Here is a 14,807-nt window from a genome sequence, read left to right as displayed (position 1 = left end):
CTCTCTCTCTCTCTCTCTCTCTCTCTCTCTCTCTCTCTCTCTCTCTCTCTCTTTCTTTCTTTCTTTCTTTCTTTCTTTCCTTTCGCATCCTTAAAACCTTCCGTGCTGTGTTGAAACTGCTCTTCTTTCCCAGCTCCTCTATCTCCCAGCCCTCTCTCACACTTCCGATGCACTCATTCCTAAATCCTTCATCCCATTTTCTCTAGAGACTTTTGCCTAACCTTCTTCTAATTCTCATTTCTATAACAAGATCTATTGACCAATAGCTATAACAATGGCTACCTTATTTACCTTCAGCCTCATATGTCCAAAGAGTAAAATGAAATTTGCTCCAAAGACATGTAGTACAAATGAAGATTTTACCAATGGAGGTTCAACGTGGCTAGCGAATTGGTCCAACACTTAGCCCTCAGCCGGAATCTACATGGGTTGCAGAATCAAAAGTGCTTGCATGCCAAGAACTGCAGAAAACTGCACACTGGCACACTGCAGCCAGCCCAGATCCCAACTCATGCAAATCAATTTGCCACATTTATTAGCAGTAAACATAGTGAACTTAACACTGACGTACTATGCCTTCCCAGTTCCCAAGATAATCTGATTAGAACCTCATAAAATGCGTGTTTCTCTCTGCCAGCAAGAACAATTCGAGAGATTGGACAACAGCTTTGCTGAATTGTTGCCTCGTGGAAACTGGCTCAGCAGCAGACTTCCCCTCATGCAGGAGGCCTGATCACCCAGAGCTTTGGCATCTCTGGTCCTACAGGGTACAGCATGCAATTTCAGCTTCCATGTAATGGAGGTCAAAATCTGTAAAGCTATTGGCTAAGCTGGACAGAAGCCAAATTTTGCCATTGAGACTGGAACTGAAGAATTCATCTGGGCAAACCCCTAACATGTGTGGGAGTATAGGTCCTCTAGCATGTCATTTATGCCTTCATGGTTAGATCTCATCTCTAAATAGGTTTCTGTTTCACTGCCGCGTGAGACTATTAGGGTAAGGTTACGTTTGGACCATTTTATTGATAAAGTAGTAAAAATAACTGAAGAAAGCACTAAGGTTCCCACAGGATAACTAGTGCACCTTCAGCCTTACTTTGTAATTCGTCAGGCATGGCCACCCGTCGCCACTGTATTCTTGCATGTGCTCCATGTACCCCAGCACTAAAGACTTTTGGGTGTGTGTGTGTGTGTGTGTGTGTGTGTGTGTTCTCCTGGCACACATATGTGTATGGAGCATATACATGTATATGGGAGGCATGCTCGCCAATGCATATACATATTGAGCTGGAGGTTAACATGACTTTCTTCTCCATTACTCTCCACTTTATTTCTTGTGACAGTTTCTCTCTGAACCTGGAGATTATTGTCTCTGCTAGACTCACTGGCCAGCAAGCCCCTGGGGCCTGCCTGTCTTGGTTCACACAGCTCTGTTTGTAGCCCACAGCTGTGTGCAGCCACATCTGCTTTTATATGGATGTCAGGGATCCAGACTCAAGTCCTTTCTCGTGCTTGCAGAGCAATCATTTTATAACTAACCCATCTTTCCAGTCTTGCTCTATTGTTTTGTTTTCAATTATTCCCAAGAAGCTGGGAATTTCCCCCAAACCTTTCCCTAGTATCATCTCTCCCTGCGGCCGGTGGGACTTAGATACTCGTTCCCACAAACACATACTGTAGTCAACTCTGACATTCCCAGGAAACAGTACCCTCATTTACTCAATCCATTAATCATGAGGAAGATAGCACTAGCTCCCCGTTTTACAAAGAAGAAAGTAGAGATACAAAGAGGAATTCTAACTAAGGTCGCAGAAGTCATCAAACAGTAGGACTAACTTAATTGTGAATTGCCTACTCCAAAGCTCTTAACCTTAATGTCACAAAGGATCAAATACACATCTGTCTCTCTGTATCCGGGGACTGAGAAGCGAAAGAACTTGCAGCAAAACCACAAACTCACCTTCAATTTCTCCTTGAGAATTCTCTTCCTTTGTAGTTTGATTATTTCATTTCTTTGCAGAACAGCCTCTCTCTGACTCTGAATAGCTTGCTAGATTAAGAAAGAAAACAAAGCAACCAAAGGCTAGGGTCATCAGCAGTGGTGCAAGGACAAGTGCACCCAGAAGCTCGAGTGTTTGCTTGTAGGATTATGTACCACCAGACACAACAGGTACTATTAAAAAAATTACTGGTCCAGATGCTGGAGAGATGGCTCAGTGGTGGAAGGCACCTATTGCTATTTCAGATGACCTGAATTTGGTCCCCAGCATCCTCTTCTGTGGACCACATCTGCCTGTAATTCCAGCTCCAGAGGTCCAATGCCTTCTCCTGGCCTCCACAAGTATCCACATTTATATTGCGTGCACGCACGCACACACACACACACACACACACACACACACACCATACACATACTCACATACACATGCAACATACACACATACACACACATACAACATATACACACACACTAAATAATCTTTTTAAAAATGATTGGTCCATACTTACATCTCCCATCTTTCTTTCCCTGAAATGAAATAAGAAAATGTCACAATGACTAAACTTTTATTTTGTGTTCTAGCAAATTTATATCTTTGCCTGAAAGCAGCGTAAACAGACATGCCCCTTAGCCTTTGTCTACTCCTCCGACTCAACTCTCTTTCCCTCCCTTCCTCACCTCTCCTGATCCTCTCCTAGTGTCTTGGATAGGGAGCCTTTATTTCTCAATGGTAACCCATATTTTGCACTCAGAAACGTAGCATCTCTCCCTGTCCTAGGCAGAGGGTGGCCCTCTCAGTCTGAGTTCATGTGGCACTGGACTTGTCCCTCTCTAGCCTTTAGCCCTCCTTTACACGGTGCTCTCAGCAATGAGGAGAACCTCAGTGCCCAGCAGACTTCATGATGTCTGGTTTTAGTGTTGCCATTGGAAAACGGTGAGCTTCAGATATTCTGTGATCGGGAGTCGGGCAGGACAGATCATAGGGGGTGAGCGATGAAGCTAGAGTTCTGACCTAGATAGACCATGAGAGAAAAAGAAGTCCTAGAGAAGGCAGCCAGGCTTGGGTTTTGGTGAGCCTGGGAGGAAAGTTCAGGGAACACGGTCCTGGGATGAGGGCAGAGAGTCATCAGTGACCCAGGGACAAGGACATTGTATCATGTGACCTCCTGCTGCGTGCTCAGCACTGCCTGTTTGCCATTTGTTCTGCTGGTTCATTTTTCACTCTCAGAGGGATCCCAGTATGAAAGACAAGTTCTACCTCTCCCTAGTAATGGGGGCGGGAGGTGGGGCGGGGGCACAGGCTACATGGAAACAAGGACAATGATTAATTTACACCAAGCTCTCAATCCCAAACTCTCTAATCTACACTTCTCATCCTTAGTCATTAAACTGCCACTCTAAAACCTTTCGCCCACATTTTTCAAGTTTTGAGTTAAAAAAAAAATCTTTGAAGTAAACAATACTTAAGTAAAACCTGGCACTTTTGAAAGCTCCATCAGGCTTTTATGGTGTGGACATCCAGGTATGGCAGGATAGTTTTATGGTATGTTCCTCCTGGTGGCAGGAAACCTACATTTCCATGTCTCTGGGGACAGGAAGCACTGTTTCTTTTTTTTTTTTTNTTTTTTTTTATTATTATTTTCTTTATTTACATTTCAAATGCTATCCCGAAAGTTTCCTATACCCCCCCCTGCCCCTACTCCCCTACCCACCCACTCCCACTACTTGGCCCAGGCCTTCCCTTGTGCTGGGACATATAAAGTTTGCAAGACCAAGGGGCCTCTCTTCCCAGTGATGGCCAATTAGTGCATCTTCTGCTACATATGCAGCTAGAGACACGAGCTCAGGGGGTACTGGTTAGTTCATATTGTTGTTCCACCTACAGGGTTGCAGCCTACTTCAGCTCCTTGGGTACTTTCTCTAGCTCCTCCATTGGGGACCCTGTGTTCCATCCAATAGCTGACTGTGAGCATCCACTTCAGTGTTTGCCAGGCACTGGCATAGCCTCACAATAGGCCGCTATATCAGGGTCCCTTCAGCAGAATCTTGCTGGCATGTGCATTAGTATCTAGGTTTGGTGGGGAAGCACTGTTCCTATATTGTGCATTTGAGTAGTGCCTCAGAGATGCATAGAAAATAGTGGCTTAGCACAGAACTGTCCTCAGAATGTCACATGGTTCCAACTTTTGAGCCAACCCACCCAGGCATCTTGACATCTCAACATGTTGCACAGACTTCTCTTTCATCCCTCACAGTCACTTGGTAAAGCCTAGGTCACTTTCATAGCCAGAACCCGGGAAAGAAAGTCCCCAGGCTGGCTAGCCCCCAAAGCCTTGCAAGCTCATTGCTATACCTGAGATATTCCTGCAAGTGCAGTTTGTCTGTTTTGGTGACCACCAAGGCAATGTCCCTGCAGAAGCCACGCTGGCAGGCTTTGATGCTCTCGCTCAGAAGGTCTTCATGGGTCTTTCCTCCAGAAACTCGCTCGATGTCACTGATCACCCAGATCACGGAACACTTATCAATGGTCTGCAGGACACACCCACAGCAAGGGTCAGAATGTGGCTGGCATCTCAGTTATATAGACTGTGGTTCAGGGACGGATCTCTCACTTTTCCTCCCTCACTCCTGCCTCTCACTCAGAGCTCCCACTCCACTCTCTGCACCAGCCAACAAAGTGGCCCATGGACCCCTGTGTGTGCACCAGCCACACACTTAGCTTGGTCTCTACTCATCTGTCAAGGCTCTTTACTGGATTACCACAGATGAGCAGACCACCTCTCCTGGACATCCTACACAGATCAATTCCCTACTACAGCTCCTTTCTGACTGCTCAGGGCAGTTCTGTTACCTAGAGGGAAGGGCTCTCTGGGCCTTGCACCTTTGAGTCCATAGAATCTCAATCTTTTGACCCACCAGGACTCCTGGCTTCCTGCAGAATGATTGACAGAGTTCTACATAAAACTCAGCCCTCCAGGCCCAGACCCATCAGTCTTGTGAGTCATCTCAGTTACCCTCTAGAAGAGGGTTCTTCAAAAACTATCTTTGGTTACCTAGCAAGAAGCTAGATAACCTATAATTCATGCTTCCAAGGCTATTGAACATGACATTCATAGCATCAACACTGCATTATTAAATGTTCATCTTCTGTGTGACAATTATGCATGGCCCTATGACATGCTTCTTGATATATTGTCTGTCTTACCTCTAAATTTGTGAAATGCTGATCTGACTCAAAAAAAAAAAAGTTGATTTTCAGTTTTTCAACACAGTACGTAGCACATAAAGGTGTGGCTGATTTGTCACCTGAAAATACTCTCATTATTCTGGTCAGGACCAGTTGTGTTAACTAGTGAAGATCCTATACCCAGATACTTGGAAATATCTGAAGATTGTATTCTTTTAAGAATCTGAAGGTTTTTTTTGTTTTGTTTTGTTTTGTTTTTGTTTTTGTTTTGTTTTGTTTTGTTGTTTTTTTTTGTTTTTGTTTTTTTTGGCTTTTCAAGACAGGGTTTCTCTGTGTAGCCTTGGCTGTCCTGGAACTCACTTTGTAGACCAGGCTGGCCTCGAACTCAGAAATCTACCTGCCTCTGCCTCCTGAGTGCTGGGATTAAAGGTGTATGCCACCATGCCTGGCTTAGATTTTTTTTTAAAGACTGTTGTTAGTTGTTTACACGTGTGTGTTTATGTGCATGCAAGCGAGCATATAAATACATGTGTGTGTGTCTGTGTGTGTCTGTGTCTGTGTGTGATGCATGTATGGGTACCTACAAAGGCAAGAAGAGAGTGCCCAGTGCTCTGGAGCTGGGCTTACAGACAGTTGTGAGCCCAGTGACTGTGGACGCTGACAGTTAAACTAGGGCCCTTTGCAAGAGCACCAGCAAGAGCCCTTGGCTGCTGAGTCATTTCTCCAGCCCCTCTGAAGATATTTTTAATTGTTGCAACTTGAAATACTGACAGTCAGAGGCTAAACAGCTCACAATGCCCAGAAGACCTTCCTATAACAAAGAATTGTCTGGCCTCAAATGTTACAAAGTTGAGGGACCTTGAGTTAATGCCAGTGAGTTTCATATTCGTTTTCCCCAAGGCTAAATAGCTGATGGGTGGCAGAATTTGTGTTTAGGCCAGTTTCCTAACTTGCCTGCTGTGGCCCTGTGTGCTGTCCCTCACTGCTCCAAGGCATTCCTCTACCAGCTGCCTTGTGAAAAGGTAGAGCTGAGTATCTTCCCTCAAATCAGACTCTAGCTCACGGCAAATGCCTTGGAAGGGATGCAGTGTGGTTGATTTTAGACACAGAAGTGCTCTGGCCGAATCAGGAGGGGACGATCTGATGACATCATTTGTCCATGCCTCCCCACTGCTCCCTGACCTGAAGCCTTTTGTTCCATAGATTGTGGTTTAAAAAATGTGTCCCATGAGTTAGACAAAACCCTTTAAAGAGAAGAAGCCAGGCTCCAAGAAGTAAGGGAGACACCCAGAGCCACACATGCTTGGACTCTGATTCTCGTTTGGAATGGACCAACATTTAGACAACAACACTAAAAATGCTTGCTGCCTTCCTTCCCGCACCCCACCCCTGTTCCCAAAATTAGAGTCAACTTAGAGACACCTGGGACTCTTCAGTGTTCTCTGGTATGGAAGGCTGTAGCCCATCAGTGTGGAAGCTGCTTGAGAACGGGCCTCTTTCACGCTTGCTTCTCCATGTCTAAGCAAGTTACAGGCACTCAATAAACATGCAGTAAGAGGGGAAATGGTATCAGTCCTAAAAAGTTGCTATACTTAAATGTCAGACCTCATACTAAGGCCCTGACTACCAGGATCTTTTGGTAGTATAAGTCACAGAAAAAAGAAAAAAAAAGTCAAACAGACCTCAGAGAAGGGATGAGGTGGCAGTCTGCCAACCCCACCCTCATCCCTTCCAAAAGATGACAATGAGCACCCAAGGGTTAGGTAACAATGTCCAAAGTCATGCAACAATATCTAGGTAGCAAAGCCAGGTCATCTAAATTTATCGTCATTTTTTAGGGACAGCAGAGTTGGTGGCAAGGAGCCTTGTCCTTACAGACTGTTCTTCCTCTGAGGAGGATGCCTCTGGTTACTTCCTGTGAGAGGCTGTCAAGAAAACCCTCAGGAATGCAGGGGAGCGAGGCCAGGCAAAGCACTCTGGGAACTAGCTTGTCCCTGTAGCCAACCTCCTCGGAGCACGACCCAGGCCAGATCCACTGGCTTTGATAAGCTGTCCAGTACATCAAACACTAGCTGTAGCCTTGTTCCACCCTGGGGGGGGGGAGGCCCCTCTCCAGTTCTCACTCTGCTTGGCTTAAAGCTAGCCAAGGTTGGGGTGAAGACCTGAGAAAAACTAAGGTTCACATGGCCAGTCTCAAGTCATTGACCAGGGCAAAGGATGTGGATGGTCTAAAGGAGGAGAAAAATTGCTGGCCTTGGACAAGTGACTTTCCTTCTCTGAACATCCACTGTTTCAGCTGTCAAGGCAGACTGCAGTTTCTCCCTTAGTGTGAATGACTACGTAGGCAGAGTGGCAAGAGTTCTTTATAACAGTTGCTATGCTACTAGTAATCAGTGATGACACTGGTCATCCATTACTGTCCCCATCCAGCTGGGGACATGTGTTCCTACCACACCTGCCCTTTCTTCTAAGAACAGCCTGGTCCTTCTATTCCTTCCCATTTCTCAGAAGCAGCAGGATGAAGACAGACAGCTCCAGGTTTCCCTTCAGCTCTTCCCTCCTGCACACATCCCATGACCTTCCCTCTGGCCCCGAGGAACATCATCCTTCCCTACCTTGCCAGTACAGATGCAGAGCCCTGTGCAGGCTCTTCAGTGACTGACTTCTCTGTGCCTTGCACCCTTGGCCTCTGCTATGGTTTGAATGGGAAATGCTCCGCTCAAGCTCAGGTGTGAACACTTGGTTCCCAGCCCTGCTAGTGGTGTTGGGGAAGCTATGGGACCTTTCTGACAGTCCAGCCCCACTTTCTGGTCTCATTAGTATCCCCCTGCCCATGTGTGTGTGTGTGTGTGTGTGTGTGTGTGTGTGTGTGTGTGTGTGTNTCTCTCTCTCTCTCTCTCTCTCTCTCTCTCTCTCTCTCTCTCTCTCTCTCCCTCTCTCTCTCCCCCATAAACATGTCCATATATCTGTTTGTCTCTGTCTCTTTCCCATGTGAAGATGAAATGTGATCACCGTGCTTGCTGACTGCTTGGCAGGCCCATGCTCCCGACGCCATGCTTTCTCCATCATGATGGACTGTATCTCCTCTGGAACTGTAAGCCAAAATGAATCCTTCCTCCCTAAATTGCTTTTTGTCAGGACATTCTATTCTGGCAACAGAAAACTCGCTAATTCAGTCTCCTTGGTGCTTACAGCCACCGTATCCCTTTCCTCTCTTTCCCTTTGGCCTCTCTGTGGCTGTTGGTCTCATACATCATATACACTGGTCCCAGCTACACAATCTCCCTCTGTCAATTCCTCTTCCCCAGTTTCTGTGGGCATCAGTGTACAGCCCCTGCCCAATTCAACTCCAGAACACAGAACATGACACAGTTAAATGTCATCAAGCTCACAAAATCCCAACTTGCTTCTTTGAAGGGGTGGAGTAGAGGGACGAGGGATGAGCCCCATGAAGAAAAATCACCTTTTTCCACATTTCATCCCTCTTGCTGTTGAAGTCTCCTGTGCCTGGAATGTCTACCAGGACAACTCCTTCTGGGATCAGTGCAGATTTGGGAAGAATCACTTCCACATATTTGATCAAGGGCCAGATTTGTGTCTCTGCTGATTCTCCATCCCAGTCTCTCCTCCTGGTCCTGATGTAGGGGTCCAGCTTGACAGATAGCTCTCCCGCCTGCAGAGGAAGGACAGGTTGCACATACCAATCATGCTGATGGCTCTTTATCCTGGGCTGACTGTGATGCAGAGTCCTTGAAGGAACGCTGAGGGATGGTAGAAAGTCTTTAGACAATAGACATCAGGAAGCCTAGAGGGTCTCTACAAAGACCTAGACATTGAGAGCCTAGAGAGGCTCTGGAGACCTGCAAGTTCAAGCTCCAGGCTGGAGAGGTGTCTGAGTAGATAAGAGCACCTGCTGCTCAATCACAACGCCCAGAGTTCAGATGCAGCACTCACACGGGGCAGCTCACAGCTACCTATAACTCCTGCTCCCTTCTCCAGACTTTATAGGTGTGCACAATCACACAAATGCACACTCACACAAAAAAATCACGCACACATGAATAAATATTTAGAACTCAGTGGGGCTAGAAGTGTAGCTCAACTGATAGAGTGGTTACCTAGTGTGCATAAAGCCCTGGGTTTTGTTGCATTATTACATAAACTGGGACCTACCACTCAGGAGATGGAGACAGAAGAATCCTGAGTTCAAGACCATCTTTGGCTACACAGTGAGCTTAAGACAGCTTGGAATACTAGAAAGCTCCCTAGCTTTCAGATGTTGCAGCCCAACTCAGCTTGGAAGAGGAGTCCAGAAAAGTTACAGGATACTAAATTTATCTCCTAAGTCCCATTTGCTTCTAAAATTAATGTGATTTTTTTTTTCTAAATTTTGCCTAGAGCATATTTTTTCCACATGGCAAAAGGCAACTGTGAAGAATTTAATTACTGGAAATCTCATGGATAATTATAGAAAGTCAATCACAACACGATAATCATATTTTCCAAATTAAAAATTGATCAGAAAATTGATCTTTTAAAAGGGTTTTATTTTTAAAACTTCCAAATATATATATATATAATATAATTTATATGTAGGTTTTTCCAGAACATTTCAAAAGTAAGTGGAGAGGGGGTAGTTTCCATCCTCCTGTTCCTGCTTAGACATACTGGGAACAATGGACCCATTCATGCTGAAAATAAGAGCAGCAATTCTCGATTCTTAACTGGGACCCCTCAGAGAGAAGAAAGGCTGGAATATACAATGATCACTGTCGATCAATGTCTGCAGAATGTTCCAGAAAGAAAGCAAGAAAGAATGAAGTTTCTTTTTTTAAAAAATGCTTAAAATTGTGTGTGTGTGTGTATACACAAGTATGCACACATACATATACGCACATACATACACACATGTGAGTTCACACACATGCATGCCACAGGGCACATGCGGAAGCCAGAGGACAGCTTGCAGAAGTCAGTTCCTTTCTTCTACTTTGTGGGACTCAGGGATCAAAGTTAGGTTGTGGGGTTGTTTGTAAATACCTTAACTCCTGGGTCATTGGCTGGCCCAAAGGCAGGGAGGGAAACCTACGATTTTAATGTATAGTGTTTATACATGGAGGGTTGGTTTCACAGATATTTTGTCTTAAATCTTTTGAATTTCAGATTCATAAAATCTATGCCAATTCTAAAGGTAAGATGAGCATCCCGGTCTGCATTCATAGCAGCTGGACGTCCATCTGTTTAGGGAGCTAGGGAGTGAGGATGATCTAAGTCCCCCAGGAAAAGTGGCTCCTGCCTTGTCTAGAGCAGCTAAGAAGAGCCACTCAGCCAGGTTCCGAACAATGACATCCACACAGGTTTATCAAGGGTGTGTCTGGGGATGTCTTCACTTCCTGGAAGGAGAGATACGCTTGGTGCCAGCCTTCATCTACTCCCTCCCATAAGACTGGAATGTCTGGCACTTCAGCAACAACCCTATGACTAAGAGGCAACAAGCACCACGGATGGCCAAGGACACCACAGAGGTGTTGAATTTCACATGGCTGAGTCTCAAGATCAATCGAAGACCCTGGTGTCCCCAAATGTCTTTTATGAGAAAAACGAGTAAATTTCTCGGGCTTAAGCCTTTATATATTTAATATATTATATAATATAATGGATAATATGTAATGAAGTATATAATGGGTATGTATTATACAATAATATACATATATTCATTTTCATTCAAAGCCATCCCAAATTCATTCTCAACTGACTGTAGTCTTTTCGAAGCATAAAATCTCCTTTTGGAAATCAAAGGTTACCATCTGTAGGCATAAACAATGAAAGACAACTTGGATGGTGGATAATGGTGGATTGGGGTACCAGTTTATTTCCAATAATAAAAAAAAAATCATTCACTATACCTTGGACAACTCCTCTGGATGGATTCAAGTGTTATACGTAAGATGTAGGAAAATGAAAAATAAGTCTTGACGCTACCTCCTCTGCCTTTAGAGTGATGGTTCTCGAGTTGGGAATCCTCCATCTGGGCTTCAGCCTTAGCAACTCCTCGTAGTGCCTCCTTTCTGCCCCAGGGCCATAGAGCATCCGTAGCTTCCGGGCAGCTTCTTCCGCTGCATCGTCCCTGTCCCAAGCGTCCACCTCTTCCTCCCCAGACTGCTCTGTTCTGTGCAGGAGTTTAGTCAAGTCCTTCAGTTCTGCCTTCCACTCCTGCCAAGGCAGAGCAAGGAGGGCCACATTGCTTGTGACAGAGTGATAGACAGAGGGAAGGGTAACAAGAGAAGTGGGGCACGGAACCCCAAGGAGGGTGAAAGGTTTCAAGCAGCTACCCCAAATCTCTTGTCCTGTAAATGAGTTTCCTGGGTGGCTTCATCACCAGCCTGGAGGCACCTAAGTCTGTGAGGGACTGTCTTGATCTTCTCAACTGATGGAAGAGGGTTAAGCCTACTGTGTGTGATGCTATTTCAGGGCAAGTGTCCTGAACTACATAAAAAAATCAAGTTGAGGATGAGCCTGAGCCAGCCAGGGAGTGAGGCAACAGGCAGCAGTTTCTCGTGGTTTCTGCCTTGGAGTTCCTGCCCCGACTTCCCTCAATGACAGACTGTGACCTGGAAGTGCAAGGAAATAAACCCTTTCCATCCCTCAGTTAGCCTTCATCTTGATGTTTGTCACAGCAACAGAAAGGAAACTAGAGTAAGGGGAAAGCAGAGACTTAAAGAGAGGAACGGGTGGCCCAAGGATCTCATTAGGACTTGCCTCAGGACCAAAGCCAGAAGCCCCATCTCACTCTGCAGAATATTCTCACACCATTGTGTTTCATTATATAAACATGCTATAGTTATTTGTGCATATGTGTACATGTGTGTTAAGGCAGGGGTTGATATCAGATGTTTTCCTAAATCACATCTCCACATTTATTGATTAATTGACTGAGACAGGGTCTCTCACTGAAGCTCACCAATTCTGCTAGGCTGGCCTGCCAGTGAGTATCTCTGTCTCGCTGGTGCTGGGATTATAGACACACATGCTTTCCTCCTCCGTACTCCATGGATGCTGGAGGTCCAGACTTAAGCCTCATGCAAGCACTTTACCAGCTAAGCCATCTCCCCAACGTCTTCTGTGCTACACTTACAATGAATGTGATTGCAATCTGTGGTGGCTGGAAGAGGAAAAATTCAGGGAAGAAAGGAAAAGAGGGAAGAGCAAGAGAAAGGAGAAGATGGAAAAGACAAGAAGGGAGAGCAGGAGAGAGGGCCAGCATACCTGATCGGACAGAAGGTGAATTTTGGCCTCATACTGCTCACAGCAGCCAGAGCTCACTTGTACGATGCATGATGTACAAACGCTTTCTCCAGACACTGGCAGAAACATTGCTTGCTGGATGAGGGCATTGATCAGAGAGCTCTTGCCAGCTCCAGTTATTCCCAAGAGCCCCACATAGACTGGCTCCAGTGGGGGTTTTTCAATCAAGGCAAGAAGCCGGTTTCTGCATCCATTCCAAAATATACATTAACTATGAAACAGAGCACACCAGAACAGAATGCACAGAAACCAAGCTCTAGTCTTGGGTAACTCGCTGTACCCTTCCTTTATCTGAAGAAGGGGGAACATTACTCCCTGTTTACTATACAGACCTGGGATGGGGAGCAAATGGAACTAGATTAAAAATGCTTGGTAAAGATAGTTCTCCATAAACATTGTACTGTTCACATAGGCATGTTTGTGTTCCGTGGAAGCTGCATATTCTTGTATCTAACAAAACGCATGCAGAAGTCCAGGAAGCATCCCAGAGTGCCATGAACAAGGTCAACAACGTCCTTGACTTTCCCAGGGGCTTCGGGATAAACAGTTCATGAACTCAGTAATACATGGTTTGGCTGGGTTTGGAGCCTTTCCACTTATCCACAGTGTGATTTGGCTCGACGCCTTGGCCTCCCTGAGCATCAGTTTCAGTATAAATGGGACAATCCCACTAGCTCCTACTTTATAGGGGCATTAAGAGGATGAGATGAAACTGTGGGTTTGTAAAGTGCACAGTAGAGAAGCTGTCAACAGTGACCACACAACAAATGGCTATCAACATTTTCAAAAGAAAGCCTGCAGCCATAGGGATTTCCCCCTGTCGTCCTATGCTACTTCTAATTAAAAGCACTTTCGTTTTTTCTTGGGGGAGGAGGGTAGCATCAGATTGGAAGGGGCAGATCCCACACTCACGTGAGATACTTGAGTCCACTGGGAATACTGTCATCCAGGAAGACAGACTGAATCAACTTCTGATAAGTGTTGCTCAAAACCCTCCTGGTCCGACACTCCAGTTTCTCATCTGGAATCAACAGAAATGGAGTGTCTGAGATGTACCTGGCAGAGTAAAAGTATCAAGTCTCCAAAGGAAGCTGCCTAATACTGCATGGAAGGGGGAAAGCTCGATGAAATGAGAAGCTAATTAAACCAGAGAGCAAGCTGTCCTCCACTGGAGATAAGCGCTCATCGTGTCAGATCTGACAACCTCTACAAACCAGCGCACGCTGTGCCTGCGTACCACAGAACCTACTTATGTGCTGTCATGGACTTTAGCTCTTCTAGATCATTCTCTTCTGCAGATGCTGTATAAACATCCACCAAGGCACCTAGCTAACCATCCGTAGTCTGTCTTTTCATGAGGAAAAGGCTATATTGATAACACCCCTCCTCCTCAGAGCAGCCTGGAGATAAATTACAGAACTCTGTAAAGACTCTATGGAGCAAGTACATGCAGAGATGTCTCCTAGCCTTCAGAACTGAACATCTTTCCCTCTGAGCATCTTCACACGTTCCTAACAGACAGAGTCATGCTGCCCCATTGGCCATTCCAGCATTTCACAACACTCACATTCCTTAAGAGCACTTTGCTCTGCAGAAGGAAACGCCTGGAATTGCCAGTCTCGATGCGACCTGCGTCTTTTCTTCACAGGTTCTTTGAACAGATCGCAGTCAACTAGGGATAAACAGAATATACAGAATTATAGGTTGAGGCTGGGCCGAGGATCTTTGCCTCAGCTCTGCCAACGCACACAATCAAAATGCCTCAGAACACCCCAGCCATTTCTACCTGTCTGTTAGCACGTTTGGAGCAGCTCTGAGGTGTTGTCCCAATTTAGGACCTAATTCTCAGGTCCTTGTACTGGTTGTGCTTTACATCAGTGACTTTTGTATTATCTGTTCGAGGCATATGGTCTTGTTATATCTGCACTCAGGAAGCAAGGACTAATGTATACTAGGCACAGCTCACTTTTGCCATTTTATTCAGTCCAGGACCCCAACCTAGGGAGTGGTGCCACCCACATTCAGAATGGGACTTCCCATCCCAATTAGCCCAGTGCAGGTACTCCTTCATAGATATGCTCGTAGGCTGGTCTCTTAGGTGATTCTGGGTCTTGTCAAGTTGAGAATCAATATTAACCACCATGCATCTGGTTTCAACATCACTCTCCAGGTGCAAACTTCTGTTTGCATGTTCTCAGAAACCAACGAAGCTGGATGCTATTCACCAAATGTAAGTTTTAGGAGATCCACTAACTGAGGAGGGGAAATCTCAAAGCTGCTAAATCTCAGAGTCCTTCTCTGAAACTGAAAGGGTGG

At 45.5% G+C, this 14,807-nt stretch overlaps 1 protein-coding gene across 1 annotated transcript in view; it reads right to left on the bottom strand.

Moving 5' to 3' along the window:
- Nuggc (nuclear GTPase, germinal center associated) overlaps window positions 1-14,807 on the bottom strand; it is a 37,579-nt gene that overhangs the window by 19,370 nt on the left and 3,402 nt on the right. Inside the window, exons 3-10 of the mRNA XM_021204139.1 lie at window positions 14,059-14,163; window positions 13,404-13,512; window positions 12,453-12,675; window positions 11,169-11,399; window positions 8,650-8,859; window positions 4,353-4,528; window positions 2,509-2,527; window positions 1,961-2,050 (exon numbers count right to left, since the gene is read on the bottom strand). Coding sequence (XP_021059798.1) covers window positions 1,961-2,050; window positions 2,509-2,527; window positions 4,353-4,528; window positions 8,650-8,859; window positions 11,169-11,399; window positions 12,453-12,560 — 834 coding nt within the window. The 5' untranslated portion in view covers window positions 12,561-12,675; window positions 13,404-13,512; window positions 14,059-14,163. The remainder of the gene's footprint in view (window positions 1-1,960; window positions 2,051-2,508; window positions 2,528-4,352; window positions 4,529-8,649; window positions 8,860-11,168; window positions 11,400-12,452; window positions 12,676-13,403; window positions 13,513-14,058; window positions 14,164-14,807) is intronic.

Source organism: Mus pahari, chromosome 8 (assembly GCF_900095145.1).
Source record: "Mus pahari chromosome 8, PAHARI_EIJ_v1.1, whole genome shotgun sequence".
Classification (NCBI taxonomy): Eukaryota; Metazoa; Chordata; class Mammalia; order Rodentia; family Muridae; genus Mus; species Mus pahari.
Note: the sequence above shows the minus strand (reverse complement) of the source record. Positions and strands in the feature narration are given on the sequence as shown.